This window comes from Theobroma cacao, chromosome 4, assembly GCF_053813885.1.
Source record: "Theobroma cacao isolate CCN51 chromosome 4, ASM5381388v1, whole genome shotgun sequence".
In the NCBI taxonomy this organism is placed as follows: domain Eukaryota; kingdom Viridiplantae; phylum Streptophyta; class Magnoliopsida; order Malvales; family Malvaceae; genus Theobroma; species Theobroma cacao.
The window spans coordinates 31,669,658-31,694,963 of record NC_142642.1 but is presented as its reverse complement, the minus strand read 5'-3'; the positions used below and the strand labels follow the sequence as shown (position 1 = coordinate 31,694,963).

The window sequence follows — 25,306 nt, the reverse complement described above, 5'->3', positions numbered from 1 at the left end:
AAAATAAGTTAAGAATCAAGCCCTTAATTTAGATTAAGTTCAAATGGCTTTTCCTTTAGTTTTCAAAAAAAAAAAAAGATCCATATTATAAAGACAAAAAATGATCATGCATTTTAAAGAAAGAATCCAAAGAAAAAAAAATCAGATTGACAAATTATATTTAAAAAAAAACTAGCGGAAAAAGGTAAATGACTAAATTACTAAATAAATCCTTAATTTTTTATTTTTTTAAATAAAACTCTTTTATTCTTTTATTGATTTAAGTAAATTCATATTTTAAAATTTATACCTTAATAAGTCCTCATGTTGATTAATCAATGTCATGTATACTATGTGATTTTCATTATTGTTCAATTTACATGGACATCGAAATAGTTTGTTGTTTGATATGACAAAATTGATCAAATAAAAAAATTAAAAAGATTTTCTCAATTAATTTATTTTATTATTTAAAAAAACAATATCATTTGTTACAAATATGAAAAATATTAATTAATTGTGAGCTTAACGACTATGAATATGAAATGTATGATCACATCTTGCTATTAATATAAATATTTATTTGAATAAAGATTATAAAATAAAGATTCATTTTATATATAAAAAAATACGAGTTTTCCATTTTAGTAGCTTATTTAGTATTGTATCACTATCAATAACGAGTAAGCAATTGATAAAAATATGTTAAGTGCATAAAGAATGAAAACATATTTCAATACCACATATTTTTCAGAAAAAGACAAAAAATAATGTTTACGTCATTCAATTTATTGAAAAAAATGTGCAAATAAATTTTTACAAAAGGGGAAAAATCAACTAAATTGAATAATTTTAATATGGTTTAAGATTGATTAAGATTTTCTACCACCACTTGCGTTTCATAAAAATGGAAAGAACATGCCCAATCCACAAAAATAAAAGAGAATTTTGTTTTCTTTTTAATTTTCCTTTTTTCTATGTTTTTTCCCTTCTTGTCATACTAAACACAGCATAAAAGAGATATAAAAGCCCAGCAGCGAAATGAGTCTAGGTCCAGGACTATGGGAGTAGGAGGAAAGCCCAAATGAAGGAAACGAAACAAGCATCATCAGAGACCGTCGATTCCCTTATGATAAAGAGAAGCCCCTGAGAACATTCACCGTTGGATCCGAGTTCTCCCAAAATACCTTGCCTTAGTTCTCCGCCTTGATATTGACCCAGTCCGGTCCGAAACACCAAACAAAACAGAAAACAGACTCACAACACAAATTCTACACAAAACCAAAGCCTCTGTCTTCCTCTCGGAGTTGGTTACTGTCTCCCTTTAAAAGTAAAGGACTTCCTCCAGATCTCTTCTGTTTGTTCACTCTAGGGTTATTCCGCTTTGGCGATGGAGAGGGAGCTAGTGGATTTGTTCGAGGCAGCCAAGAAAGCGGCTGATTTGGCCTCCACCGATGCCGTTTCCTCCAACGGCCCTGAGGTTTCCAGATGCGTCGACGCCTTGAAGCAGCTCAAGGCTTTCCCTGTCACTTACGATATTCTTGTTTCTACTCAGGTTTCTTCAGTTTCCTCCTCCCCCAAATTAATATATATTTTGTTATCTTTTAATACTGATGAAGCAATTATCGCATGTCTAGATTTAAATTTGTCTCTGAGTTATATTTTTATTTTAGTTTTGTGACTGCAGATTAGGAGCACAACTAATTCCCTTTTCGAAATTTTTTTGTGTTTTGGTTGGTTGAAAAATTAACCTTTCTTTTCCTTTAAATGATTATATACCAGCTGTACAGTTTATAAACTTCAGAGGAGGATTTAATTGATTGTTATGTGTTAATTTAAGTATAGATAAAATAATTAGGTAAATTAGAAACTGCTTGAATCTTTTGATTTTGCACACATTCACACATATACAATTTGGTGTCCACAATGCTGGTTTTTAGATTCTTAGCACAGTTAAATTGCATTTCTTTCTGAACAAATTATAGGGATACTTAAATTTATTATATTATTTCCTAAGGAAAGTTCCCCTTTATGGCATGATTGTGACTAGAAGGAATCATAGAGAAGTAGATTAATATAAAGTTAGGAATAAAAATAGAGCGCAGGGAATAAAAAAACTTTATTTTTTTTTCCAAAATTGTGCTGTTTCCCTCTTGTTTCTCATATAATTAGGAGTAAATAACAAAAAATCTTAGAATAAATCTTGTGTCTTCCTCATTTTCCCTACCCTCAATTTGTTTGTTGGGTTATAGGGAATATATCTGTGCATCGCATTTTTGTTTGTCCTCACTTTCCTTTCTTACCAAGTAAAGGAATAAAGTGTTTCTTTCCTTCATTTTCCATCCACCTTTTGTAGCATCACATTTTCTCCCCCATCACGTATGTTAAAAGCTTTTGTGTTTTATAATTTTTGAAATAGTTGTGAATGAAAACCGACAGGTGTGTTTTTTCTTTTTGTTTATTTTTCACATGTGTTGATTTATCATGAAAAAAATGTATCATGTACGTTTTTATACTAATAAAGAGGCCAATGTTGGTATAGGATAAAGCCTTAAAATATCCCAGTTATTACAACTATGAACTATCATTGCAAGTAGTTATATTTTAATTATATCTTTTTGAAGATATAATTGTTGCTTCTGACTGATGATATTATTGCAAGTAGTTATAGTTGTAGTCTGATCTGATGATGGTCACCGTCATCCGCTTCTTCTTCATGTTGTTATGTACCTGGTTCCATGTATGTTGGTGAATGTGTATAATTTAAAAAATCTTAACTCCCATACATATTACAGGTTGGAAAAAAGCTTCGGCCTCTCACAAAGCATCCTAGGGAGAATATCCATACTGTGGCTTCTGACTTGCTTGAGTTGTGGAAAAAAATTGTTATTGAAGAGACTACCAAGAGTAAGAAAAATGGCACCACTAGTACTGTCAAGGTTGAGAAAATTCAGAAGCCAAGTGCTGTGACGGCCGAAAAGATCTCCAATACAGAAACGGTAAAGATTGAGAAAGTATCTAAAAGTGATTCAACAAAACCCATCAAAGTTGAGAAAAACGAAGCAAATGGAGATACTGTAATGTCTGAGAAAACAGATCGGAGAGAGACTGTTAAGGTTGAAAAGACTTATAGGGATGAGAGACAAGCATCGGATGTAAAGAAACCATCACAGCCACCTGCGGGTCCCCCTAAATTGACGTCAATGGTTAAATGTAATGATCCTTTGCGTGACAAATTTCGGGAGATTCTTGTAGAGGCCTTGTCTAAAGTTCCCAGTGAGGCTGATGAGGACATATTGGATCAAGTGAACGCTTGTGATCCCATCCGGGTTGCTGTATCTGTAGAATCTGTGATGTTTGAAAAGATGGGTAGATCTAATGGCACCCAGAAATTTAAGTACAGATCTATAATGTTCAACATGAAGGATCCAAACAACCCAGATTTAAGGAGGAAGGTTCTTCTGGGAGAAGTGAAGCCAGAAAGGCTTATTACTATGACCCCAGAGGAAATGGCCAGCGAGCAAAGGCAACGTGAAAACAATGAAATTAAAGAAAAAGCTCTATTTGATTGTGAACGTGGAGGAGCACCAAAGGCGACAACGGATCAATTTAAGTGTGGTCGTTGCGGTCAACGCAAGACCACTTACTATCAAATGCAGACAAGGAGTGCAGATGAACCTATGACAACCTATGTAACGTGTGTAAACTGCAACAACCGTTGGAAATTCTGTTAGTGGAATCAGGAGATCTGTCATTCAGGCAGCGCACATGTAGGGTTGATCATCTTGGATGCTTCTATTCCATTTTTCTTGAGTTTGTGGTCATTGACTTTGAAATAAACTTTCATTCGTATTTATCCGCTGTAGGCACTTTCATTTAGAGATAACTAGGTGTTTGAGGGATGATTGTGCAAAATCATAACTCAGGTGTTTCACATCTTAGGTGCTTCCATACCTTCCACTCTTCCTGAACACAGAGGCCCGCCTTGTCGCAAAGATGAGCTTGGATGCAACTAGAAACTCATGTTGGCTATATGTTAATGTCAGCGTCTGGTTGTAGAAGGCATCTCATGTGAAGTGCATCATGCTTGTTTTTTTTATCATTACCCCTTTAGATGTATTCTTTTCCTAAGGGTAGGGAGGATGCTAGTTGTAGAATTAGGCCTGCTTAATTTCTTAGCGTACCAACAACAGTGCTATATAGAGGCATGCTTTGAGTTTTCCAATGGCTGTTACTTTTCTATCATTTCCATGAATTTTTTTTACAGTGATTACATGTGACAAGTCACAATCTTGTGGTCACCCTGCTACGTAACATAAGCTTTGGATGAAAGAAGAAAACATGCTTGAGCTTCAGATAATTTGTTTGGCCTGTTCAAATTTTCCTAGGCGGTTTCACCAAGCAATATGAAGAGTTGATACGATCATGACGATTACAGTCTTCTGTCCATGGCTGCATCGTTATGCATTGATTCTACCCGGTATATAAAGCTAGCAGCTCCAGCCATACCTCTAAGGCTGTGGGGCCCTATACCTAAGGAAGAAAGGATTGAAAGATTTTAGTCAAAGAGGAGCGCCTCAGAATTTGAATTCCCAACAAGAGTTACCATAATGAGATATTATATTCCATTTTCTTTCAAAACGAAACAGGAGATCCAACCACCATTCCTCTCCAGCAAATAAAGAAGAAACACAAAAGCAAAATGAAAAAGCTCTTTGGACATGATTTTTAATCATCATTATTCTCTATATGAAATTCAGAAGAATCTGATGGCGTTGGACTCTGCAATGTGTTTTCATCTACGGATTCTTCCTCTGAATCTTCAGCTTTTATTTCCTGAAGATTATTGAAATACGATACAAATTAGAAAGAAATGCAAAATTGTGGATTTCAGTACAGTTTGACTCTGTTTAATACAAGTTACTTGTTGTCAAATAACTTACCAGCGAATGCAATTGCCCTCCATTAATCTTCTTATCATCCTGTTGTCTCTCCCTCAGAGATTTTATTGGAGATATCCTCTGATTCAAAACCAATGCCAACAAATTAATGAAGTCAATTTCGTTTGATTTGCAAGATACAAAATCAGAGATTTCTATTGTTAAGAGCCACCCAGGTTGCTTAATTTAATTACCATGCAATAAGATTTGAGCTCCTTTAATCTGAACAACCTATCAACCTCTATTTCGAGCTGTTTCTGAATCTGACCTCTGTCTTCCAGCTCCTTCGTTTGGAAATGCAGCACAGCATCCTTCTCTTTCAACATCCTCTCCGTCTTCTCCTTATCCAACCTCAGCCGCTCCAGCTTCTTCCTGATGGCGCTGAGCTCCTCTGCCAACGATGAATCCAAATCCAACGCCTCAATCTTCTTCGCCGGTGTAGGCTTAGCGTACGTGGGAATATGAGGATGGTTCTGGTTCAGGTTCTCCTTGTTGGACTCGTCCGCCACCCAGATCTCCACCCCCATCCTTTCTTGACCTTGTTTGGGCTTTGACTTCTTAATCTTTGAGCCTTCCTTGCTCACTACCGCAATGTTGTTGTTGCCGGTGGCTGCAAAATTCTTTGCTTGGAGAGGTTTGCGTCCGCTGATTTGAAACTGAGCCGTCGCCATTCTTAGAGATTTGGAACTTGATGACTGACGTGAGAACAGAATAGGAAAAAAAAGGGCCAAACGGGGAAGATAAGAAAGGAAAGGCGGAGAGTTTCGTGTTTGTGAGGGAGAGAGACACAAATAAAATAAAGAGTGTTTGAATTTGAATAGGGGCAGGCGCTAACGGCTAATACTTTATAAATACAAATACGACATTTCTTTTTCTTTCTTAGGTGGGGCGCGGTCACTTCTTTTTTGTCCTTTTCATGTCCTATGAAAGGAAGAATAAACGGAGTGAGCAGTGAATTAAAGACCTTTAATTTGGCTTTTAACAAATAAGTTGACAGGCCTGTTAGCTCAGTTGGTTAGAGCGTCGGGATAATCACGCGAAGGTCGCAGGTTCGAGACCTGCATGGACCATTAGTCTTTATTTTTGCTGAAATTTCCATTGCCGTTACACTTTTCAGGTTCAATCAAATCCATGATTGTTGTTCCGGTTGCTTAACCAATGGAAGCAGTATTTCATCAAATTGAAATTTACTTTATTATATCATATACTATCCTTGGTTTTTAGCTGCGGTCCATCTGCAACCACATGCCAGTAATGGAACAAGTAATGCAAAATGACTCCAAGAATCCATTACAGATGATCATAACACTCTTTCCTTCATCTGCAGTAGCCTCGAGAAAGTTAAAGGGAGAACATGATGATAAACACGAAAGGGTGGCTTCAAATTTCAATTAGCCAGCACCTTCCATTCACATAATTTACACCTTGATTATGTAAAATTTGAAGAAAGAAAAATAAAGAGGGATGAGGATTAATGCTGTAAGGATTACTACCAATTTCTTTCATATATATGCATACAAAAGAAAGGGAGAAAATGATCAAGCATGAAGACCTAAAACCAATTCACAAGTAGTCCATTGGAAGTTCCCAATCATCATCTGCTTCCCTCTTCTTTGAACGCGACTTCTGCCCACTGAAACCTCTCCGAGTTCTCCAACCATCACCAAGATTAATAGACCTTTCATCATCATCATCATATTCTGTGTGCTCATTTAAGGAAATACCAGCGCTCTGAGCATCCCAGAAACCCTGGCATAAGCAAGTCAAGAATTTAACTACTGGTAGAATTTATATTATAGCTATATGAGATTAACTTATTAGCCAACTTAGGGTGTTAAACCAAGACTGAGTCGTGGCATTCCGAATGATCCCTAGAACTGAGAAGTAGTTATTACTAAAGATCTGAAAAGAATTAGGAAGTAATCCATAGATTATAAGATGTCCACTTATTGGTATAACCATAAACATAGTGATCATACAAGATGTTGATATGCTACTATGTATGCATGCCCAGATTCAGTCAGCCAAAGACTACAGAAGAGCGGCAGTAGAATAGTTGTATGCTTGTGAACCAGACACAGGAAAAGTTGCTTGTTTGCCTCAATACAAGCTTCTTAGTTATGATTGCAGGGTCTAGATTAAGCTTTACCAAGTGCATGTACAGAAATCTTGTGCATAAAGGTGGTATTGCTGAGTTAAACTGGGCCAAATAAGCATGCATATCTACATGAGTGCCAGTACATACATTTGAAATGACAAGAGCTACTTTCGAACTTCACCACTGGTCCAAATCAGAAAAATTAGCAAACAAGTACTTTTTAATAGAAACACTCAGTGACAAGTAAGATACCTTTGTCAGCCTCTGTATGCGTGAGGCTGCAGCTTCTTGAACAACTACTGTGTCAGCTATAACTTCCAGCACATCCTCAACAAGCAAAGCATAAGTGCTCACCTGGAATCATAATCTGGTTATGAAGGTAAATACTACTGGCAATCTGCATTCTTCTATTACTCGATATTAATTATATTAAAAGGGAAAGGAGCAGTCAGACTACCAAACTCGATGGAATGATGGATATCCCGAAAGAATCCAGCTCAAGAGACACAACAGCCCCTGAATTAATGTTGAAACTATAGCCCCGCACCTAGAATCAGACAAGATATATGAGATGATAATTGTAAATCAAACTGAAATAAGTAGAGATTTTCTAGTGCATAAACTATGCACTCACCTTCCCAATATTTTGATGTCCTGGTGTTACAACTCTGTATCCTACCTAACAAACATCAGAAATGAAGCTCTCAAAAATAAAATCTAAGATAGAAAATAATGAAAAAACAAAGGGCAAATTTCAATATCCCATGAGAATTTAGTATATGAGCTTCACTTGTATATTAAAAAACCATGGTAAAAATAATAATCATCACTTAAAATCATTTTGTGCATACTTTCAAATTTAGTAAAATAGAAAACCAGTTGACTCCAAGACATGGAAAGATTTCAAGTTTTCTGCATAATTTCCACAGATGACAGAACCATGACATTGTTCAACAGTCAACGGTTGCATTTTATAAGTGCTGGCTCCAAATTGCAAGTCAAGTCTCTACATTCTAAAACAACTAGAAGTCGCCAGCTGAAACAATACTACTTCACTTCAAATGAACAACTAGTCCTCATCTCTGCATCATACCAATCATGAGACAATTCATACCACCAAACACATAGCAGAAAATGTGCATTGAAAAACTCTATTCTATACAAGACACCGTAATTAATAATGTGGGCAGAATTATCAACGAATTATAGATCACAAATGATGAGATTTACATCTGAACAGTGGAGTATTACGGGTAAGAAACAACACCTACCAGAGTCTCAAGTCTAATCATTTTAAAATCATTCTCCATCACACTCTCATCTTTAACAAGCACAACATCACCAACCTGTGAAAGAACAAAAAAGCATTACATACTATATGGAAAAGATAACTGCTGTGCAGAAAATTACAGGCAAGGAAGGTAATTGTAAATAGTGGCTGAAGCAAAGCATAATCCTTTATCTACAGACACACACTCTGTTGTGGTTAAAGGCGAATTTATAGACACATGAACCAGAGACTGAAATGTAATTAGCAGCATTTAAATGCAAATACAAAAACATACTATCTGTTACCATTTCAACATCTTGCAGAAGAAACCTTTCTGATTCCCCAGCAAGCAAGCTTGGCCTCACCTCCACAACCAACACCAGCCACTGAAAAAATTAACAACACAATGTTTATTAACAACTTGAGCAACTAACGAGGTTCCATTTGGCTGTGACTTTTGCTACTTACTTTTTTCATATTATATTTAATTTAAAAACAAACAAATAAATGCATAACATGTTCAAACATAATTGTTCCATACAGTAACAAAATCAAACATTTTGGTATTCAAAAAGTAAAATTTTTAACTTTTAATTCGGTAATAATATAAGCTCTTGCTTTTCTATTGAAGAAAAGCTTTTGCTTTTTACTTCCAGAATCAACATGTGAATAATAAAACTAACAACCAAACTCAGGCGTAAAGATACTCGTAGAAATGATATATTTCATAGATATAGATAGAATGAATACCAAAATTCCAAATTCAACTGCAAATTGGCAATAATACAACAATAATAATAGAATAATAATGGGCTGTGAAGAAGAAAGTACTGACTGAAGTGGTATCCACCCATAATTGAGACACAAAGCCTAAGCTTTGAGCAGATTGGATACTTATGACTTGCTTTGCCACCATATTTGACCTCTTCATCACTTGCCTCCTCCTGCTTTCCATTTTAACCAATTCATCCGCGCGTTTTCCACTCCCCTTCTTGCCCCTCAATTCGTCGGCACTAATTCTCTCCAAGCTAGCATCGCTGCGACGTCGTCGGAGCTCGAATTCGTTGTCCCCTTTGTCTTCAAACTCCAACTCGCCATATCCCTCTCCCTCCTGTTCTGAGCCGGATCTTGGAGATGGAGTGGCTTTCATACTGCATTCAATAAGCTGTAATCTGCCATCATTTCTGATAATTGGGAAATGGGCACCTGGAATCTGTAAGTTATTGATCGTGGTATTTCCAAGTCTGATGATGGAAAAGGAAAAGGGCAGGGGGCTGGGGCTCCAGAGGACGCAGTTGCACATGCTAATTCCTCAAAGCTTTGGTCGTCAGAGGCGGAGCTATGCGGATTTCAATTTATGGCTATGGGCCACGGCCACTTCGACGCCGCTGTTGCTCAGGTGCTTATCAGTGGCTACAAGCACCAAGAGTTTCCTCCAAATTTTTGCACGAGAAAAGTGATCTTGAACATAACAAATGAAAAACACAAGGAAATGGCCCCTGGCGCCTAGCCTATTGGAAATGGGAATGTAATCGCTTGGAACGAACTGTAATGCAATTGCTCACCACGTAACATTGCAATATTTGATATATATGAAAAAAAAATATGATTAAAATTTGGAGAAATTATGTAATTTACATGATAAACTTACATGTAAAATTTTAAATTTTAAACTTTAATATTTAAAATAATAAATAATAATATGAAAAAATTTTATAATAGTTGAATATTAATTATTTAAATTTAGAAATATGTGAAAGTTATCAAATTTTTATTTTTTTAGTAATGTCCAAAACTATTAAAAACAATTATTTTGTAATAATACCTATAATTATTTTAAACATAATAAAAAGTATCTTTTAAATTATTTTTTTATTTTTTTGTTATTGACCTTCTTTGGTTAATGATTTTTTACTTTTATTTTTTAAAAAATAAATAACAAATGCTTTTAGTAATATTAATAGTAGTAGAATATTTATCTTTTACAATCAATTTCCTCTTAACAGGCAACAATTATGTATGCAAATAATGAAAAATAAAAAATATATATAATATGTATATATGAATGGTAGTGCTGAGGTTAAATTAAGGAGATAAAAATAAAGTATAATATTTAAGGAAATAAAATATTTTTTTGATAATATTTTATATCAAACATGAAAATGTGATGTTACCCAATTAAAATCTTAAGCAGATGACTCACATTCCCAATTCCAAATATTGGTGTTTTGATTATTTCCATTTTTTAATTTTTAAAATGTTAATAATATAAAGTTAAATCTTAAACTTTAAATTGATAAAAATGTCATAGCCAATATGATAAGGTTCAATCTATGCAATTATTGTTATAAATGTGATAAGATATGGTAATGATTCAATTTGTAATTATAAAAAGATATTTATAAATTCTTGCAAATAAGACCAAATTTTACAACCACAAAGGTTGTCTTTAGTCACGTGACAATTAAGATGTTAAGCTTATCATCGCAAACATGATAAGCTCTTGCAATCAAAAAACTGTTGTCACCAAAATATATTTAAAAAAGACATTACAATAAAAAAGATGTAGCTTAGAGCTATGTAGTTGCAAATACGACAAAGTTTTATACCGACATTGTTATTTAAAAAAAATTAATTCTGTAATTTAAAAATAATAAAATTTCGTAATGACAAAATTTATTATTATATAAAATATTCAAAAATATTAATTAGACAAACAATTCCTCAAAATGGGGTAGCACAATTTTTTTAAAATTAGGGTATAGTAAATCTAATGTGAAATCTTAAACTGTTGACGGCTCAAATCTATAATAATTTTTCAGCGGATACTTAGCTTACCACTTGATTAAATAGTCTAATGCGTCTCTTACTACGTACAAATAAAACTTTAATTGAAAATTCCTTTTCATCTATTGATGACCACTTTATTGTTTTAACTATGAATGGATGGCATTATCCATTTATATAAATATATTCCCGACAGAATCACGAATAAGTTATAATTATTATAAATAGTTGGATTGATGAGGTAGTTGAGACCAATTTAGTATTGCTTTCGTTGGGATAATTTCATTTCATCGTTCCAAAAGCAAAATAAATATATTTATATAAAAAGAAACAAATAAAAAGAAGAGGACGGATGCTGCTCTTAACTTATATTATGTGGCGTAGCGGCCCCTTCAAAACGAAACCGAGAACAGAAAGCGAATCACGTAAATGGCAATTCCAGTAATTTGATGAAATAGTTTGGGGTAAATGTAATGCTGGTTGCCAACTCAAAAATATGTGCCAGCCTTGCCAATCCAATCCTGAATTAAAAGCCAGCATATTCGAAGTTGAGTCCAAGTGGATCCTACTTTTTGTTTTTATTTTAAATTTAATAATAATAATAAAAATAAAATAAAGCGATCTAATCAATCAACCAGTATAAATAAGCCACGTGTACTTTTAATGCATCCAACGGAAGCATCGAAATCCAAAATTAATAGGGGAACAGAGGAATAGAATAGAATATGCGGAGAGACGGGTTGTTACGTTGGTATATAAGTGGCGACGCGTCGCGTTGTTTCAAGCATTAGTTCCGTCAAAGACAATCCTTGGCCCTTGCTTCTTCCCGGCACGCACCCTTCCCAGGTAATTCTTTTCACGTAAATCTAATCGCCTTCCTCTCTCTTTTCGCGCTTTATTTTTCTTTGTTATTCTCTTTAAATGGCTATGGGAAAGAAAATAGGAACGATTATGATCGATGGCGTCCTTATCGTTAGATGAGCTGGCACTCTGGGTTTGAATTTGATGGCTTTATATCAGTTCGGTTTTGTTTCTCTGTTACAACTAACAAAACGTCATTCTTGTTCGTCAATATTTATCAAGTAATTTTCTGCATGCGTTTCTGCTTCTTTATGAAGTTTCAGTTCATTTATATATCTTAGATTCTCTTTCAATCAAATAAAAAAAGCCAAGAGCTTGTATCCGTTTACCCTCTTTGTATGAACAGTTTAGTTATATGGTAAATAAGTAGATTTGAAAATCCTTGTAAATTTCAAGAGAATTAGACGACTTTTTTTTAACTAAGATTGGAAGCGTTTGTCTTCCAATTTTCCGACTTTAGTAGTTTTTCTTATCTTATTGATCGTATTTCGAGTAAAAGGATAAGACATTAAATTGTAAAAAAAGAAAAAACCAGCTTGTTATGTGGTTGGCGATTGTAATTTCGTATTTTAAACTCTTTTGCTTGCTAAGTTTCTTTTTTAGAATCTGCTTGGTCTCAGTAGTTTTCTCTTAAAAGTCTTGATTTTCTGCTTTAGCCATCGTTTATCAGTAATGGAAGGACCTTTTTCTTTGTCCTTATCATTGCAAGATCAATTTTTTATTTCTTTTTTCCCCAATTTTTATAATTGTGTCAATTTCTAGATTATCATTATCATGTTAAAAGAAAAAAAAGATCGTTTGATTTTTCTGTTGCTAATTTTAGGATTTTGTTGTGAACTTTGAGTGGCAGATTTGACTGCACGATCTTCATGAATTCGAGAGCCACTGGAGCTTCCACTGTTTCCTGCAAATCGGGAAACAAGAACGACTTCTTCTTCTGGATCTTGTTCTGCTTACTTCCAAAGTTTCTTGGAACTCCTATCACATACGTCAACTTTATCTTGATCAAGGCCATTGATAGGAGTCCTGTAGTAGTGCACCCTTAGGAGACTTTTCAGGGGGGTTGAGCCATAGTGATCACTCGTTACTTTGTTGGGAAATTGGCCTCTTAATACTTTGATAACATGGTTTCCTCACAGTTAACTGGTTTGACCAAGGCTGGAACCTGTAAACCTGTTGATGCTCAGTTACTGTTTCCTGTAAGCCCCCTGGAAGCTGTTGTGCCTGATCAGGTTGAGTTAGATTTTTCTGATGTTTTCGGCCCCCCACCAGTTCAGGCCTCAATAGACGTCAGTTGTGGTGAACTAGACAATACTGTTTCTGCTGCAGTTGCGACTGCACTTGTTTATGATGAACCAGCTATTGTTTACAGCCGATCGCATTCTTTGCGTGGCCCCTCTTCTTGTGTTGGTCAATGCTTGAACCTAAGCAAACTCACTTTAAGTGAGACAGGGGATTCTGGGCATATGGTAGGGTGTGTTAAGGGAGAAACTATCAGTGAAGTTGAGGAGCAATCTCTTGGAGATGGTGATGATAAGAAGTTTGTTGAAGATGTTAATGGAGATCACATGAAGGTCCGCAGCATAGACATTGAGGATTTTGAGGTTTTGAAGGTTGTTGGGCAGGGTGCATTTGGAAAAGTATATCAGGTAAGGAAAAAGGGCACACCAGAAATTTATGCAATGAAGGTCATGCGGAAGGACAAGATAATGGAGAAGAATCATGCAGAGTACATGAAAGCTGAGAGGGATATTTTAACTAAAGTTGATCATCCTTTCATTGTCCAGCTCAAATACTCATTCCAAGTAATTTCTCTTCCATGACTCTAATCTTCAGAATATATTTTTATATGCTTGTAACAGATGTTTGAGGAGTTAGATATTTATCTTGCCTTATAGCTAATGAATTTAATATAAATTATTCTTTGGCAAATTTTGGAGCATTAAGCTTCCGTTGTCTTGATTTGCAGACCAAATATAGGTTGTACCTTGTTCTGGATTTCATTAATGGGGGGCACCTTTTCTTTCAGCTTTACCACCATGGTCTTTTCAGGTATCACTTTAATCCTTGGATTGTATTGTTGTAATTTGGCCAACACAAGGTCAAATGGTTTATTAGTAGTTTGATTTGTTTTTCAGAGAGGACCTGGCTCGTGTCTACACTGCTGAGATTGTTTCTGCGGTTTCACACCTTCATGCAAATGGCATAATGCACAGGGATCTTAAACCTGAAAATATTCTTTTGGATGCTGATGGCCATGTATTCACTTTCTCCTCTTTATCTATACATCATTATTTGTGCCTGCTGTAAGAGGAACAAATTTAAAATAACCGTTTTACCATGTTTTGTGCAGGTAATGTTGACTGATTTTGGCCTGGCTAAGCAATTTGACGAAAATACGAGATCAAACTCATTTTGTGGAACACTGGAATACATGTCACCTGAAATAATTGCTGGGAAGGGCCATGATAAGGCTGCAGACTGGTGGAGTGTTGGGATTTTATTATATGAAATGCTTACAGGAAAGGTAGGTGTTTCCATCTTTTGCTGCTTTCTTCTCTCTGCATTTAATGTTGCTATGTTGGATGTTCAATTGCTTACTTTCATTTGTTACTTACCTATTTATTATTTGCTCGTTGGATGAGTTTTGGGTTTCTACATGCAAATATTGGTAGACTGGGTTTTTGTTGGATCCTTAATGTCGACTTCAGGAGACAAATTTATATAATCATGGTGAATTTCATCAGAAACTGGTAGTATAGACACATTTTATTTACTTAATGTCTGAGTTAGATGATGAAATATTCATTATGAGTCTGCACAACCTCAGTGCCTATATTAGGAATTAGTTGAATATTTAGATTGTATAGATAAGCAAATCAAGTGTAGAGAATGACATAGGAATACAGAAAGAGAGGAAGCATTGGTTCAGATCAAGGTGGTCTAAGGAGAGTGATTGATTTGGTTGACAAATGAAGTATATTTTATATTTGGAAGGTGGTAACCATGCTTTGCTCAAGATAAAGCATCATGACTTTGTAACATCTATGTATGACCTCGTAGGCCTTTTATATGGGATTGCAAGTCTCTCAAAGGACTTATTTCAGCAACATCAAAAACATGGTTTTTTTTTTTTTTTTGCTATTTCAACATTAGGTACACTTTTGGGAGCTTTTTTGCGTTATGGCAGTTTGTGAGAATTAAACATTCATTTTTGGTGCTTTCTGTTCCTGCAGCCTCCTTTTATTGGTGGAAATAGGGAAAAAGTACAGCAGAAGATTGTTAAGGAGAGGATCAAGCTGCCCAGCTTCCTTACTGGTGAAGCACATTCTCTGTTGAAAGGGGTAAATATTCAAAAGCCTTAATTTGTGTTTCTCATTTCCAGTCTCAAGTCTTGAGTGTCGACACATTATTAGCATCTTTCTGGTTGATTTCATGATGGTAAGTGAGGATGTTGGGATCTCCTTCCATTCCTAATTTACATAATGGAATGAATGCTCATACCCCAGTCTAGAACTATGTCTTTTCTGTTTATGATTCACCTGACAGCCCTTGCACGAAACAAACTGTATGGGCGATCTTGCTAACACTTTTTGTGGGGTTATGGGTGGGGGGTGGGAGCAAGGAGATTCATTATTATCATTAGTTGAGGAATTGATTATTGGGTTTTATATATTTGTGATTCCAAAATTCTGATAATTGGTTTTCTGCTGTTTTAGCTGCTACATAAAGATGCCAGCAAGCGCCTTGGGAGTGGACCAACTGGAAGCGAGGAAATTAAGCGACACAAGTGGTTCAAGCCAATCAACTGGAAGAAACTAGAGGCCAGGGAAATCCAACCCTGTTTTCGTCCTGAAGTTGCTGGGAAGCATTGCATCGCCAACTTTGACAAGCGATGGACTGACATGTCATTGTCGTTTTCCCCAGCTTCTAGCCCAAAAACCAATGTAAACCCTTTCACCGATTTCACCTACATAAGGCCTATAACCCCTTGTCGTCAGAGTAGTGCCTTGCGTTAGTGTACCTTGGGTCCATACTGTTTCGTGTTTGAAAGAAAGACCGTGGAAGGCGAACCGGGGCACATTTATGTTCTGTGCTCAGATTATAGATGTCTGATTTTACTTCAAGTCTGTCCTTCATGGGCATGTTAGCCCAACTTCTATGCTACTTTATAGTTATGTGAAATTATAATAGAGACTTAAAAGATTGTGAACTTTACCACTTTCAAATCATATTGTTTCTATCTGTTTCCCAAAGATAAGTAAAATTTTTATAAATTAATATTATTAAAATCATGAAAATTTATTCATGAATGGAAATATTATTTAATCGATAAATTAATAATTTATTCATTTATATATTAATTTATCAATATATTTTTTATTTTATATATTAATAAAATAATATTTTTATTGTATATCATAATTATACGAATCTTATTTAATTATAGAATTATAAATTATCATTATTCATAATTAGTAAATTATTAAAAAGAAAAATGACAAAAAAGATGAAATTGAAGAAAAGTTGAAAATGATGTTCAAGGAGACATCAATGAGTCATATTTTACACAGAGATGTCAATTTTAAGAAAAAACAAGTAATATTGAAATTATATTTTATAAAAAAAATTTAATTGATTCATGTATATATATATATATAATTTTAATATATATAAAAATTATTAATTTATATATAAAGAGACACTTATATATTTTTTTAAATATATTATTTTATAAATTTAATGAATTATTAATTTAACATATTAATCTCAAGTCGAAACTAGTTAAAAATATAATTTAATTAAAATTATTAATTTATTAAATATTAATTTATAAAAATTATATTGTATATAAAACAAATGGAAGGAGGAGCATAAACTAAACTGCTTTAGCTGTTAGGCCATCTTTGTCTTTTTCTAAGATCAAAGGCCTGACGCCCATAAAGTTATCACTTTTTGCTGACTGGGAAGCCAAATCAGGCTGTTTTGTATCCACATATATCATGCTCAATGGATAAATCTAAGAGAGACACGTGGACAAAAAGCAGCCTTTGGCCCTTCTGCTGACGCTTCGATTTCAATTTGTGAAAAACCAGACACAACTAGCAACGTAAGAGTTCACCCTATTGGAAAACCAGTATGGCTTCCCTGCTCTGCCCAACTTCGGCAACAGTCCAGCAGAATCCTAAGATTCTTTGCTTCTCTCCTCTGAAGTCCATTTCCCAAGTTAATCTTTTTTCTTTCACAAACCGTCTCAAAAGTAACCCAGGAAGGTGCAATGCATTCTTTGGCAGCATCCCAGATGATTTGTTGGGGCAGTCCTTGTCTCAATTCCCTGTCATTAAATCTGGGTTTGTTCGGTTTGAAACGGTTACTGGGGAATTAACAGACGTGCAGAAGTGGGGTTTCATTTTTTTTGCAGGGCTTACATGGATTTACTTGACTGCAAGGCCAGGTGTTCTTATAGGTGCCATTGATGCATACCTTCTTGGTCCTCTGCAACTAGGGTTGGACAACTTGACTGGTAGGAGGAGCCTGAAGAGGACTGATTTTTTGGTTGGCGATAAGCTGGGAGAAGGGTCTTTTGGTATTGTTTATTCTGGTGTGATTGTTCCAAAGAATGTTTCTGTTGAAGAAAGAGGGCCAAAAAGAGGAGGAAGAACAGCGCTGGACATGGATGGTAGGTTTAAGGAGAAGGTCATTCTCAAAAAGGTAACCAGCTGATCTTTTAGGATGCTTTAGTCGAATATATCAATTTTTTTTATTTTAAATTTTCTTATTGGGAAGCTGCAGGTTAAAGTTGGTGTCCAAGGGGCTGAAGAATGTGGAGATTTTGAGGAATGGTTTAACTACAGGCTTTCAAGAGCAGCCCCAGAGACATGTGCTGAGTTCCTTGGAAGTTTTGTTGCTGATAAAACAAGTTCACAATTCATAAAGGGTGGGAAGTGGCTTGTTTGGAAATTTGAGGTACAACAGTCAGTTGTAAATATGCAAATCCATTTAATCTCCTGTTTTGAAGCCATATTCTGCTTCCTTAGATTACATTATGGTGAGGATGGTTTTAAAACTAATATACCGTTTAAGGCAAAAATTGAGTATGACTAATAATCTTGGAGGATATATGCTGTTAAACTCTACGGCCTATATATGTCCTGGTTCATTCATGCTGAAATTTGTAACATACGTAGATTAAATCAACTCAGTCTTTATGTATTTAATTGTAGAGATGTCCATGTGACAGGGAGACCGCACTCTTGCTGATTACATGAAAGATCGAAGATTCCCTTTAAACTTAGAGTCTGTCATGTTTGGACGTGTACTGCAAGGAGTAGAATCTGTTAAACGAAATGCATTAATCATCAAGCAAATAATGCGCCAGATCATTACTTCACTTAAGAAGATTCACGACACAGGTATTGTTCACCGTGATGTAAAGCCAGCCAACCTAGTGGTGACAAAACGCGGACAGATTAAACTCATTGATTTTGGGGCAGCAACAGACCTTCGCATTGGCAAGAACTATGTACCCAACCTTGGGCTGCTTGATCCTGACTACTGCCCGCCTGAGCTATATGTTCTACCGGAGGAAACACCAAGTCCTCCTCCAGAGCCAATTGCTGCTTTTCTTTCTCCAATTTTGTGGCAGGTACAAGGTTCTTCGTCTGTTGTTTCATTTGTAGTGCTGAATGTATCAAAATTCTACTGCTTCTTAGGGGCTGCATATGTGTGTAGTCTTTCAAAGTGACAAGTGGAGTTTGTATTCATCCTTGCAGCTGAACAGTCCTGATCTATTTGATATGTATTCTGCTGGCATTGTACTCCTGCAAATGGCAATACCTTCCCTGAGGTCAACAGCATACTTAAAGAACTTTAATTTGGAACTGAAAGCAGTTCAATATGACTTGAACAAATGGAGGGAGAGAACCCGGTTAAGGCCTGACTTAACAATTTTGGATCTTGACTCTGGTAGAGGTTGGGACCTAGCCACAAAGCTCATTTCAGAGAGAGGGTACCTTAGAAGGGGGCGTTTATCTGCTGCTGCTGCCCTCAGGCATCCTTATTTTTTGTTAGGTGGTGACCAGGCAGCTGCTGTTCTTTCAAAATTCAGCTTTAACTAGGTAATCTGCTGCTGGCGGGGTGAGTAAATCTTTGCCTTCTGATATCTATAATTGTTAAAATTCTTTTGGTCCTTGCCTGCTCTTTGCACCAGTTGCTGAATATAACTTGAATGTCAATGTCTGCAAAATGTACTCACATTCAACTTACCCTGGCAGCAATTACAGGTCCATTATTGATATATAATTTAACAGCTGATTAGAATCACAAAGTTATACATTTCCACTTTCAAAGCTGAAAGATTTTTTTTTTCTCTTTTGGATATGAATAGCTTGTTCCAGTGTTCGCAAGTTTTCTTTCTCAATCAATGCCAAAACATGGCTATGAATGACCATGACTTATTTTGAAGGTGTGCAAATCATCAACTAACAAAACCAATTGTCTTCAAACATCAATATATCATTCAGGGGACTCTTACACAAAGCAATGCAATGTTTCATAAAACGGTTTTGGCATCAGTAGGGGATTACATTTGGAACACAGAGAAAAGCATGTTTCAAGTAATCAGAACTGTAACAACCAAACACAAGATTGCAAGTCCTTGCCCACCACTTACAATTAACAATTTTAGGGTTCCGATGTAGCAACTGCAGAGAGTGGGTAGTCATCTCCAGTCTAACAACATCTAATTCAGAACCTGAAGAAGGCCAACCACATTGGCAAATGATTTCAAATAATGTGCAGAATAAGTGTGTTGCCACTATGCAAATCAGTGAGAAGAATAATGTCATAAAACCTCTTCGTCCAACTCTTCCTGTGAGCAAGCCAGCGAAGTGCAACAAGCAGCGACATTGCCTTTCAAGCTTAAGAAGACAGCTTCCACGATAGTGGTATGCTCAACCAGGACTTACCCTAGTGATTGGGGAATAGCAACATGATAAGTTGGGCATAAAGTAGTAATAGTTTTGGGAAATGATTATCAACAAAGAGCCTCATAATCTATTTGAGTGAAAACTTCTGCTTGAAAGTGAATTACATTTCTTGTTGTTTGCAACTAAATTTCCTAAAAGGTTACCACTTAAGAATACTGACAGCAAAAGAACTTTGCAATTAACAATCTAACTGGAATGAGGAAGAGGACCGGAATCAAAAAAGACTTGGGTTTCTGCTCTACTTGCTCTGAATCCAACAAAATTACCACGAATGCATGGCATTATCAGGGGAAAGAAAGAATCATTGATCTACGATACTGATGGCCAAAAGAATTTCCTATGTGTAAAACTTACAGATCCGACCTTTGAAGTCTGGAATTTGCATTGATTAATCTGACAGGTAGAGTGATAAGGATAAACAGGGAGAAGATGCAGAGTACATGATAAGGATGTTGTAATTTAACAGCAGGTTTGGTATCCAAATTCTGATCCACATGGATTACATGTGATAAGACAAAGAAAAGCTTATAATGGTTTGTAGACAGAGATAGGAAGTATTGCTGGAACAAGTAATTTGATTGGATGATAATCATGTTGTGGAGACCATATCATACGCTACAAAGTTCTTATTTGTTCCCCTTTTCTCTTTCATTTCTCATTTGACATGTATAATAGCTGTTTGTTTCATGCTTGTCCTAGAAGGATCCTTCATCCATAAACAGTTTTACAGATCATCATGGTAGAGGAATGTCTCCAGAGCATTTTTCTTCTTGCAACCCCAACGGCATTTCCAAGAACACATGGAGTTAAAGATTGCTAGTCTTGTCGAATGAAGGGATATTATGTTTGATGTTGAAGGAGACTTTGCAAGGACAATTGCATAGCCATCATCCATGTAGTCTGTCCCATCAGGGAACAGCTGCCACAAGAGGCTGCCAGCCCCACTCCCACCTTTCTTTGTCGAGTTCAAGAGTGTCTTGTAAACTGTGCTAATAAGAGTGTCACGGAATGATGAGTTGTAGCCAGGGTCTTTCGTGGATACACCAAACTCAGAAAAGATAACAGGCATTCCTAGATATTTCTCAGCATCTTCTATGTGGGCTTCCATCCATGATTTTGTGAATTGGAGATGAGCATCAGAAATAGTTTGTGAAATCCTTCACAAATTAATTAAATCATCTATTAGGAAGTTTCCATACACGTAATACGAAGAAGAGTAGACAAATGAGCATAAGCACAAAAGCATATTATGATGAAGCGGCAGACACACATATGCTGGAGCTTAATATGTCTTTAATGTTAGCATGACTGAATACTGATGAACTGCATAACGCCTGTATCATATCATAGGAAGTATAAAATGTTTACAATAGTTACAAAAGGAATGACGGCCTTTACCAGGAATCTGCATAAATGTGAACAGAAGCAAAATCAACGCCAAGAGCCTGATGGTTTCTTACAAAGTCAGTTCCCACTTGAGTTGCATATGAATTTGGGTTGAACTGAGCCCTTGCAGGTGCCGAGGGACCATAAAATCCTTCTAGTCCAATTTCAACCAAGTGCTTTGCGTCAAGGCTCTTCACATACACTGCCATTTCTGCTATCCATGACTAGAAGATAATGACAACAGTAGAATTTAGTGGCTTCAGATTGTGATGGTAATTGACATAATTTTATTTGTCACTAGTTTTTAGAAGAAAACCAAACCTGCAGTGTATCCCCGGAGGGATCTGAGGTGCATCGAGGTTCGTTCATCAGTTCCCAAGCAAAAATTGTAGGGTCATCCTTGTAAGTTATGTTTGTGACTGTATTGACTCTATTTAGCACAGCCTACATTGCCAAAAAAATCAACAGACATAAACAGAAATGTAACTAAGGTAGGAGTTTGTAAAATGCTGAACACAATGTTCATTCAATGAATTCCACTTTGTCAAACTATTGAGAATGGAGTTGATCAGCAAATTCAACAAACCAAAACTGTAACATACGGTAGAAAAGAACTGACCTTAACATGGGCCTTGTAGTAACTTCTAAGAGTTTGATGAGAGAAAAATTCATCATCAGAAGTCAAGTTGAGGCCGGCAGCCTTCCCCCACTTAACATATTGTGCCTTGCCACCATATGCATCCCAATTATTAACCAAAGACAATATTAGCCTGATCTTGTACTTCTTTGCTTCACTCACCACAAAATCCAAGGCCTGCAATAATTTGGATACGAAATTACATTATCTGATGAATGCCAATTTAAATATGCCACTAGTTCAAAACCAAAATTTTGTACGTCTAAAACTTAATAAAAATTTGAACACCAAATAATATCAACATTGAGAGTGAGATTAGTACCTTGAATACTTCCTCATCATAAACAGATGGAGACTTCTGAAGAGCGCGCCATTGGCCATCATTAAAAGCCCAAGTCCTGCAAACAGTTAGTCCTACTGAAGATGCTTGTTGGAATAGTTCAGAGACTTTTCCTCTTGTAGATTGATCCGCTGCGAATACCATCAGCCAGTAGGTATTAAATCCATTGACATAGAAAGGTTGACCATTAACAACAAACTGGTTCCCGTTCCTCTCCACCATTAGCCAGTCTTGATCTCCCACGTCTTCCACATCATATTTCCTGAACAATACATAGTAAATCATGAATACGTTATAATGTGTAACTGTTGAAACTTGAAATAGAGTTAAACTTGAACATTAGAAAATTCTAATGAGAAGGCATGCTCCTCTGATTGGTTAGTACCCTTGCCTTGTGTTAAAATATGGTGAATGATCCAGGGATTCCTCCACCATGGTTTCAGTCAGCTCATTGTCCTCAGTAAAACCAAAGACAGTGGTCCCTGAATTTTCAAAGAAAATCAGGAAAAAAGCCAAGGCCAATGTAAGAATGAAGCATCTCTTGCAAGTATCCATGGCACTGAAAACTGACTCAAAAGCTGCATTTTGCATCTTCCGAGGATAGCATACTTATACATGTCTTGGGTGCAACTTTGTCTATCCAAATGTAGCAATCATTACTAATTCTTAGTTGGATGTCTGAAATTGCGAAACAAGAAGAGTATGGAAGAGGGGATGATCTTTCTAGCTTTGACGCTAAGAAAAAATTCTTGCTTTGGTCAGCCATTCAGCCATTGCCTTCCCTTTCAAAAACAGATATAGGGTAAGATGATAGGCTGGTGGGGTAGACAGACACGGTAAACTGAATTCGAAAAGAAGGGAAGGCTAGCTTCAGTAACATTTGATAGAGCTGAAAAAAGAAGTCACTCCCAAGTTAAGTTTCTGAAGTAGGTCCAGATTCAAGAGTCCAACAAGTAGTGGTTGGGATGTGAATATCATTGCATTTCTTGGGGTACAATCGAACTATCGAGTCCAATGAAACTTGCACTTAGAATATAAAGCAAGAATGAAAGAAGGAAAGAAAGAATTGGGCACTCACTCACACACTCAGTCTCTGCATATATGATAAAAACTTGTTGGAAAATTAGTCTTTAGCTTCTGCTGTAGTGTGTGAAACTCGATAGAGGAGAGAAACAATTTCAACAAAGTTAAGAAAGAAGAAGAAACCAATCAGCAGCCATTGATTGCAGGAACAGGACAGTTTGTGAAGTCGTTTTCAGCTTTCACTCATTGCAGGTAAGCAAAACTGGAACGAATCCTTTCATTTTCATTTACAAAGCTTTGATGTGTGATTCGTTTAGGTAATGTGTTTGGCCGATAAAACTAGAAAAAAAAGTTTCGGGAAATAAAAAGTAAAAATCTGGACAGGAGTTTTGAGAATATTATTATTTCTTATCGTTTTTCAGAAGAGATAAAAAGGAGGGAGGAAGAGAAAGGGGCAGGGAGAGAGTGAGGTAGGAGCCGGCAAGAACAAGGGCTAGAGGAACAGCATGCCAGTTCAAGCACCAAAGGCCCAAGGGTGAGAGAGGAAGAGAATGCCGCCCGACATTCAGGAAGGATCGTGATGGGCCAGATTTGGGCCTTATGGTTGGACTAGCCCTTCGTCATCGGCGAGGGAAGGAGAAAAGAGAAAAAAGAAAAAAGGAGAGGAAAAACAACGGGAAAAATGAGAAAAAAAATAAAGAGAGAATGGAGGAAAAGCAAATAAAAATTAAAAAAATTGAAATATAAATAGAACGAATTGAAACTTTAGAGTAAAAAAAAGAAAATACAACAATTATGATATAGATTATATTGTTATATAAAGATAAAAAATGATGTATAGATGTAGCGTTGCAAAAGTGATGTGAAGATAAAATTAAAAGTAAAAAACTACTATTTGTGATATAAACAATTACCAAAATAGTGAACATAGTTAAAAAAAAATGAGGAATCTTTTCATAACCAATTTAAATTATTTAATTATGTATAACATAGAAAAAGTGAAGTGGAAGGAAGAAAAGAAAAAGAACGAGGAACGATAGAGAGAACAATAGAGTTTAAATTAAATAAAAAATCAATTTAATTATGCAATAACATGAGTAATAAATTTAAATAAAATATATATTAATAAAATTAACTTTAAAGTATATTAAAAAACCATTAAATAAATAATATGAATACAAAAGAAAAATTTAGCGAGACAGGGAAAGATATAAAAAACAAAATTATTAAAGAATATTTGCATAAAAATTATTGAATTTTTTTTTAAAAAAAAAAACAAAAATCATTGCTATTGAAAGAGAAAAGAAAGAGAGAGATAGAATATCCTTAGGAAATTCTAATTTTATGGTTCGAGTTTATTCAAATTTAGGTCTTTGAATTTTTGAAAATGAGATTGAATTGGATTTGATTTTAAATTACTTTGAATAAATTTTCAAATTCAATTTCATTTTGTCACCTTGTCTTAAAGGAAATCTTTTATTTTTTCATCCTTGTTTAGTGATTAGGAAAATAGTTTTTAAAATTCTATTTTATCATTTTTTAATAGTTGAATAAAAGGTAATAACATAATATCCAAAAAAGTTCTTAAAATTATTTTAAAAAATTTAAATAAGTCTTTATACTTCAATTGCATTCAATTAAGCCCTTATATTTTTATTTTGAGTTAAAGTAAGCTTTTATACTTTTATTTCGAGTCAAATAAACTCTTATGACTAATTATTAACTTAATCAAAATATCATTTGTCATTTTTACCTCATGGAGCTAACGCGACATGCTAAAATATCATAATTTATGATAATATGACATGTTAAAATATCATAATTGACGATAACGTGATATGTTAATTTCACATGATAATATGATTATAAGATATTTGTCACATTTCATATTAATGTCACATCAATATCATGTGGATATAAAATGATAAATAGCATTTGGACTAATGATAATTAATCAATTATTAGTTATAAGATCCAAAATAAAAATATAAAGATTT

The 25,306-nt window shown here is 35.3% G+C and overlaps 6 protein-coding genes and 1 non-coding gene across 11 annotated transcripts; 4 read left to right on the top strand and 3 right to left on the bottom strand.

Annotated features, from left to right (window-relative positions):
- Nucleotides 1-1,200: 1,200 nt before the first annotated feature.
- Nucleotides 1,201-4,204, top strand: TFIIS (transcript elongation factor IIS). Its single transcript, XM_018119930.2, has 2 exons — nucleotides 1,201-1,534; nucleotides 2,775-4,204. The coding sequence occupies exons 1-2, from the start codon at nucleotides 1,370-1,372 to the stop codon at nucleotides 3,711-3,713; spliced, it is 1,104 nt and encodes a 367-aa protein (XP_017975419.2). The 5' UTR covers nucleotides 1,201-1,369; the 3' UTR covers nucleotides 3,714-4,204.
- A 377-nt stretch (nucleotides 4,205-4,581) lies between these two features.
- On the bottom strand, nucleotides 4,582-5,727 carry LOC18602201 (myelin transcription factor). Its single transcript, XM_007033440.3, has 3 exons — nucleotides 5,114-5,727; nucleotides 4,923-5,000; nucleotides 4,582-4,815 (listed from the first exon to the last, which is right to left on the bottom strand). The coding sequence occupies exons 1-3, from the start codon at nucleotides 5,588-5,590 to the stop codon at nucleotides 4,708-4,710; spliced, it is 663 nt and encodes a 220-aa protein (XP_007033502.3). The 5' UTR covers nucleotides 5,591-5,727; the 3' UTR covers nucleotides 4,582-4,707.
- Nucleotides 5,728-5,915: 188 nt separating this feature from the next.
- Nucleotides 5,916-5,989, top strand: TRNAI-AAU (transfer RNA isoleucine (anticodon AAU)). Its single transcript has one exon. It is a non-coding gene; the product is annotated as a tRNA-Ile (tRNA).
- Nucleotides 5,990-6,183: 194 nt separating this feature from the next.
- On the bottom strand, nucleotides 6,184-9,839 carry LOC18602200 (uncharacterized). Its single transcript, XM_007033436.3, has 7 exons — nucleotides 9,123-9,839; nucleotides 8,593-8,673; nucleotides 8,289-8,363; nucleotides 7,652-7,696; nucleotides 7,475-7,564; nucleotides 7,270-7,371; nucleotides 6,184-6,668 (listed from the first exon to the last, which is right to left on the bottom strand). The coding sequence occupies exons 1-7, from the start codon at nucleotides 9,588-9,590 to the stop codon at nucleotides 6,483-6,485; spliced, it is 1,047 nt and encodes a 348-aa protein (XP_007033498.3). The 5' UTR covers nucleotides 9,591-9,839; the 3' UTR covers nucleotides 6,184-6,482.
- A 1,969-nt stretch (nucleotides 9,840-11,808) lies between these two features.
- Nucleotides 11,809-16,164, top strand: LOC18602199 (serine/threonine-protein kinase AtPK2/AtPK19-like). Of its 2 annotated transcripts, none has more exons than XM_007033435.3 (7): nucleotides 11,809-11,920; nucleotides 12,786-13,740; nucleotides 13,905-13,987; nucleotides 14,074-14,194; nucleotides 14,289-14,462; nucleotides 15,172-15,279; nucleotides 15,655-16,164. In XM_007033435.3, exons 2-7 carry the CDS (start codon nucleotides 13,060-13,062, stop codon nucleotides 15,952-15,954), a joined length of 1,467 nt encoding a protein of 488 aa, XP_007033497.3. In that variant the 5' UTR covers nucleotides 11,809-11,920; nucleotides 12,786-13,059; the 3' UTR covers nucleotides 15,955-16,164. The 2 variants fall into 2 exon arrangements, with proteins under 2 accessions (XP_007033497.3, XP_017974107.2); XM_018118618.2 differs by lacking the exon at nucleotides 11,809-11,920 and adding an exon at nucleotides 12,000-12,156.
- An 852-nt stretch (nucleotides 16,165-17,016) lies between these two features.
- Nucleotides 17,017-21,011, top strand: STN8 (Protein kinase superfamily protein). Of its 3 annotated transcripts, none has more exons than XM_018119456.2 (5): nucleotides 17,017-17,647; nucleotides 17,729-17,902; nucleotides 18,177-18,581; nucleotides 18,709-19,072; nucleotides 20,654-21,011. In XM_018119456.2, exons 1-4 carry the CDS (start codon nucleotides 17,075-17,077, stop codon nucleotides 19,051-19,053), a joined length of 1,497 nt encoding a protein of 498 aa, XP_017974945.2. In that variant the 5' UTR covers nucleotides 17,017-17,074; the 3' UTR covers nucleotides 19,054-19,072; nucleotides 20,654-21,011. The 3 variants fall into 3 exon arrangements, with proteins under 3 accessions (XP_017974945.2, XP_088661589.1, XP_017974944.2); XM_088805463.1 differs by having other exon boundaries at nucleotides 19,459-21,011; XM_018119455.2 differs by lacking the exon at nucleotides 20,654-21,011 and having other exon boundaries at nucleotides 18,709-19,262.
- MAN6 (Glycosyl hydrolase superfamily protein) lies at nucleotides 20,481-23,252 on the bottom strand. Of its 2 annotated transcripts, none has more exons than XM_018119457.2 (6): nucleotides 22,672-23,252; nucleotides 22,269-22,548; nucleotides 21,929-22,123; nucleotides 21,631-21,753; nucleotides 21,322-21,533; nucleotides 20,481-21,080 (listed from the first exon to the last, which is right to left on the bottom strand). In XM_018119457.2, the coding sequence occupies exons 1-6, from the start codon at nucleotides 22,875-22,877 to the stop codon at nucleotides 20,648-20,650; spliced, it is 1,449 nt and encodes a 482-aa protein (XP_017974946.1). In that variant the 5' UTR covers nucleotides 22,878-23,252; the 3' UTR covers nucleotides 20,481-20,647. The 2 variants fall into 2 exon arrangements, with proteins under 2 accessions (XP_017974946.1, XP_007033492.1); XM_007033430.3 differs by having other exon boundaries at nucleotides 22,678-23,252.
- Nucleotides 23,253-25,306: the final 2,054 nt, after the last annotated feature.

What these genes read in the sequence shown, in the direction of transcription:
- TFIIS (XM_018119930.2), top strand. Translation starts at nt 1,370, where the DNA reads ATGGAGAGGGAGCTAGTGGATTTGTTCGAGGCAGCCAAGAAAGCGGCT. An exon ending in ATATTCTTGTTTCTACTCAG is followed by an intron (nt 1,535 to 2,774) that starts GTTTCTTCAGTT and finishes TACATATTACAG; the next exon opens with GTTGGAAAAAAGCTTCGGCC.
- LOC18602201 (XM_007033440.3), bottom strand. Translation starts at nt 5,590, where the DNA reads ATGGCGACGGCTCAGTTTCAAATCAGCGGACGCAAACCTCTCCAAGCA. An exon ending in AGCTCAAATCTTATTGCATG is followed by an intron (nt 5,001 to 5,113) that starts GTAATTAAATTA and finishes GTTTTGAATCAG; the next exon opens with AGGATATCTCCAATAAAATC. An exon ending in GAGGGCAATTGCATTCGCTG is followed by an intron (nt 4,816 to 4,922) that starts GTAAGTTATTTG and finishes AATAATCTTCAG; the next exon opens with GAAATAAAAGCTGAAGATTC.
- LOC18602200 (XM_007033436.3), bottom strand. Translation starts at nt 9,590, where the DNA reads ATGTGCAACTGCGTCCTCTGGAGCCCCAGCCCCCTGCCCTTTTCCTTT. An exon ending in GACATCAAAATATTGGGAAG is followed by an intron (nt 7,565 to 7,651) that starts GTGAGTGCATAG and finishes GTCTGATTCTAG; the next exon opens with GTGCGGGGCTATAGTTTCAA. An exon ending in CCATCATTCCATCGAGTTTG is followed by an intron (nt 7,372 to 7,474) that starts GTAGTCTGACTG and finishes TTATGATTCCAG; the next exon opens with GTGAGCACTTATGCTTTGCT.
- LOC18602199 (XM_007033435.3), top strand. Translation starts at nt 13,060, where the DNA reads ATGGTTTCCTCACAGTTAACTGGTTTGACCAAGGCTGGAACCTGTAAA. An exon ending in TACCACCATGGTCTTTTCAG is followed by an intron (nt 13,988 to 14,073) that starts GTATCACTTTAA and finishes TTTGTTTTTCAG; the next exon opens with AGAGGACCTGGCTCGTGTCT. An exon ending in CACATTCTCTGTTGAAAGGG is followed by an intron (nt 15,280 to 15,654) that starts GTAAATATTCAA and finishes CTGCTGTTTTAG; the next exon opens with CTGCTACATAAAGATGCCAG.
- STN8 (XM_018119456.2), top strand. Translation starts at nt 17,075, where the DNA reads ATGGCTTCCCTGCTCTGCCCAACTTCGGCAACAGTCCAGCAGAATCCT. An exon ending in AGAAGGTCATTCTCAAAAAG is followed by an intron (nt 17,648 to 17,728) that starts GTAACCAGCTGA and finishes GGGAAGCTGCAG; the next exon opens with GTTAAAGTTGGTGTCCAAGG. An exon ending in TTTCTCCAATTTTGTGGCAG is followed by an intron (nt 18,582 to 18,708) that starts GTACAAGGTTCT and finishes TCATCCTTGCAG; the next exon opens with CTGAACAGTCCTGATCTATT.
- MAN6 (XM_018119457.2), bottom strand. Translation starts at nt 22,877, where the DNA reads ATGCAAAATGCAGCTTTTGAGTCAGTTTTCAGTGCCATGGATACTTGC. An exon ending in ATGATGAGGAAGTATTCAAG is followed by an intron (nt 22,124 to 22,268) that starts GTACTAATCTCA and finishes AAATTATTGCAG; the next exon opens with GCCTTGGATTTTGTGGTGAG. An exon ending in CACATTTATGCAGATTCCTG is followed by an intron (nt 21,081 to 21,321) that starts GTAAAGGCCGTC and finishes TAATTTGTGAAG; the next exon opens with GATTTCACAAACTATTTCTG.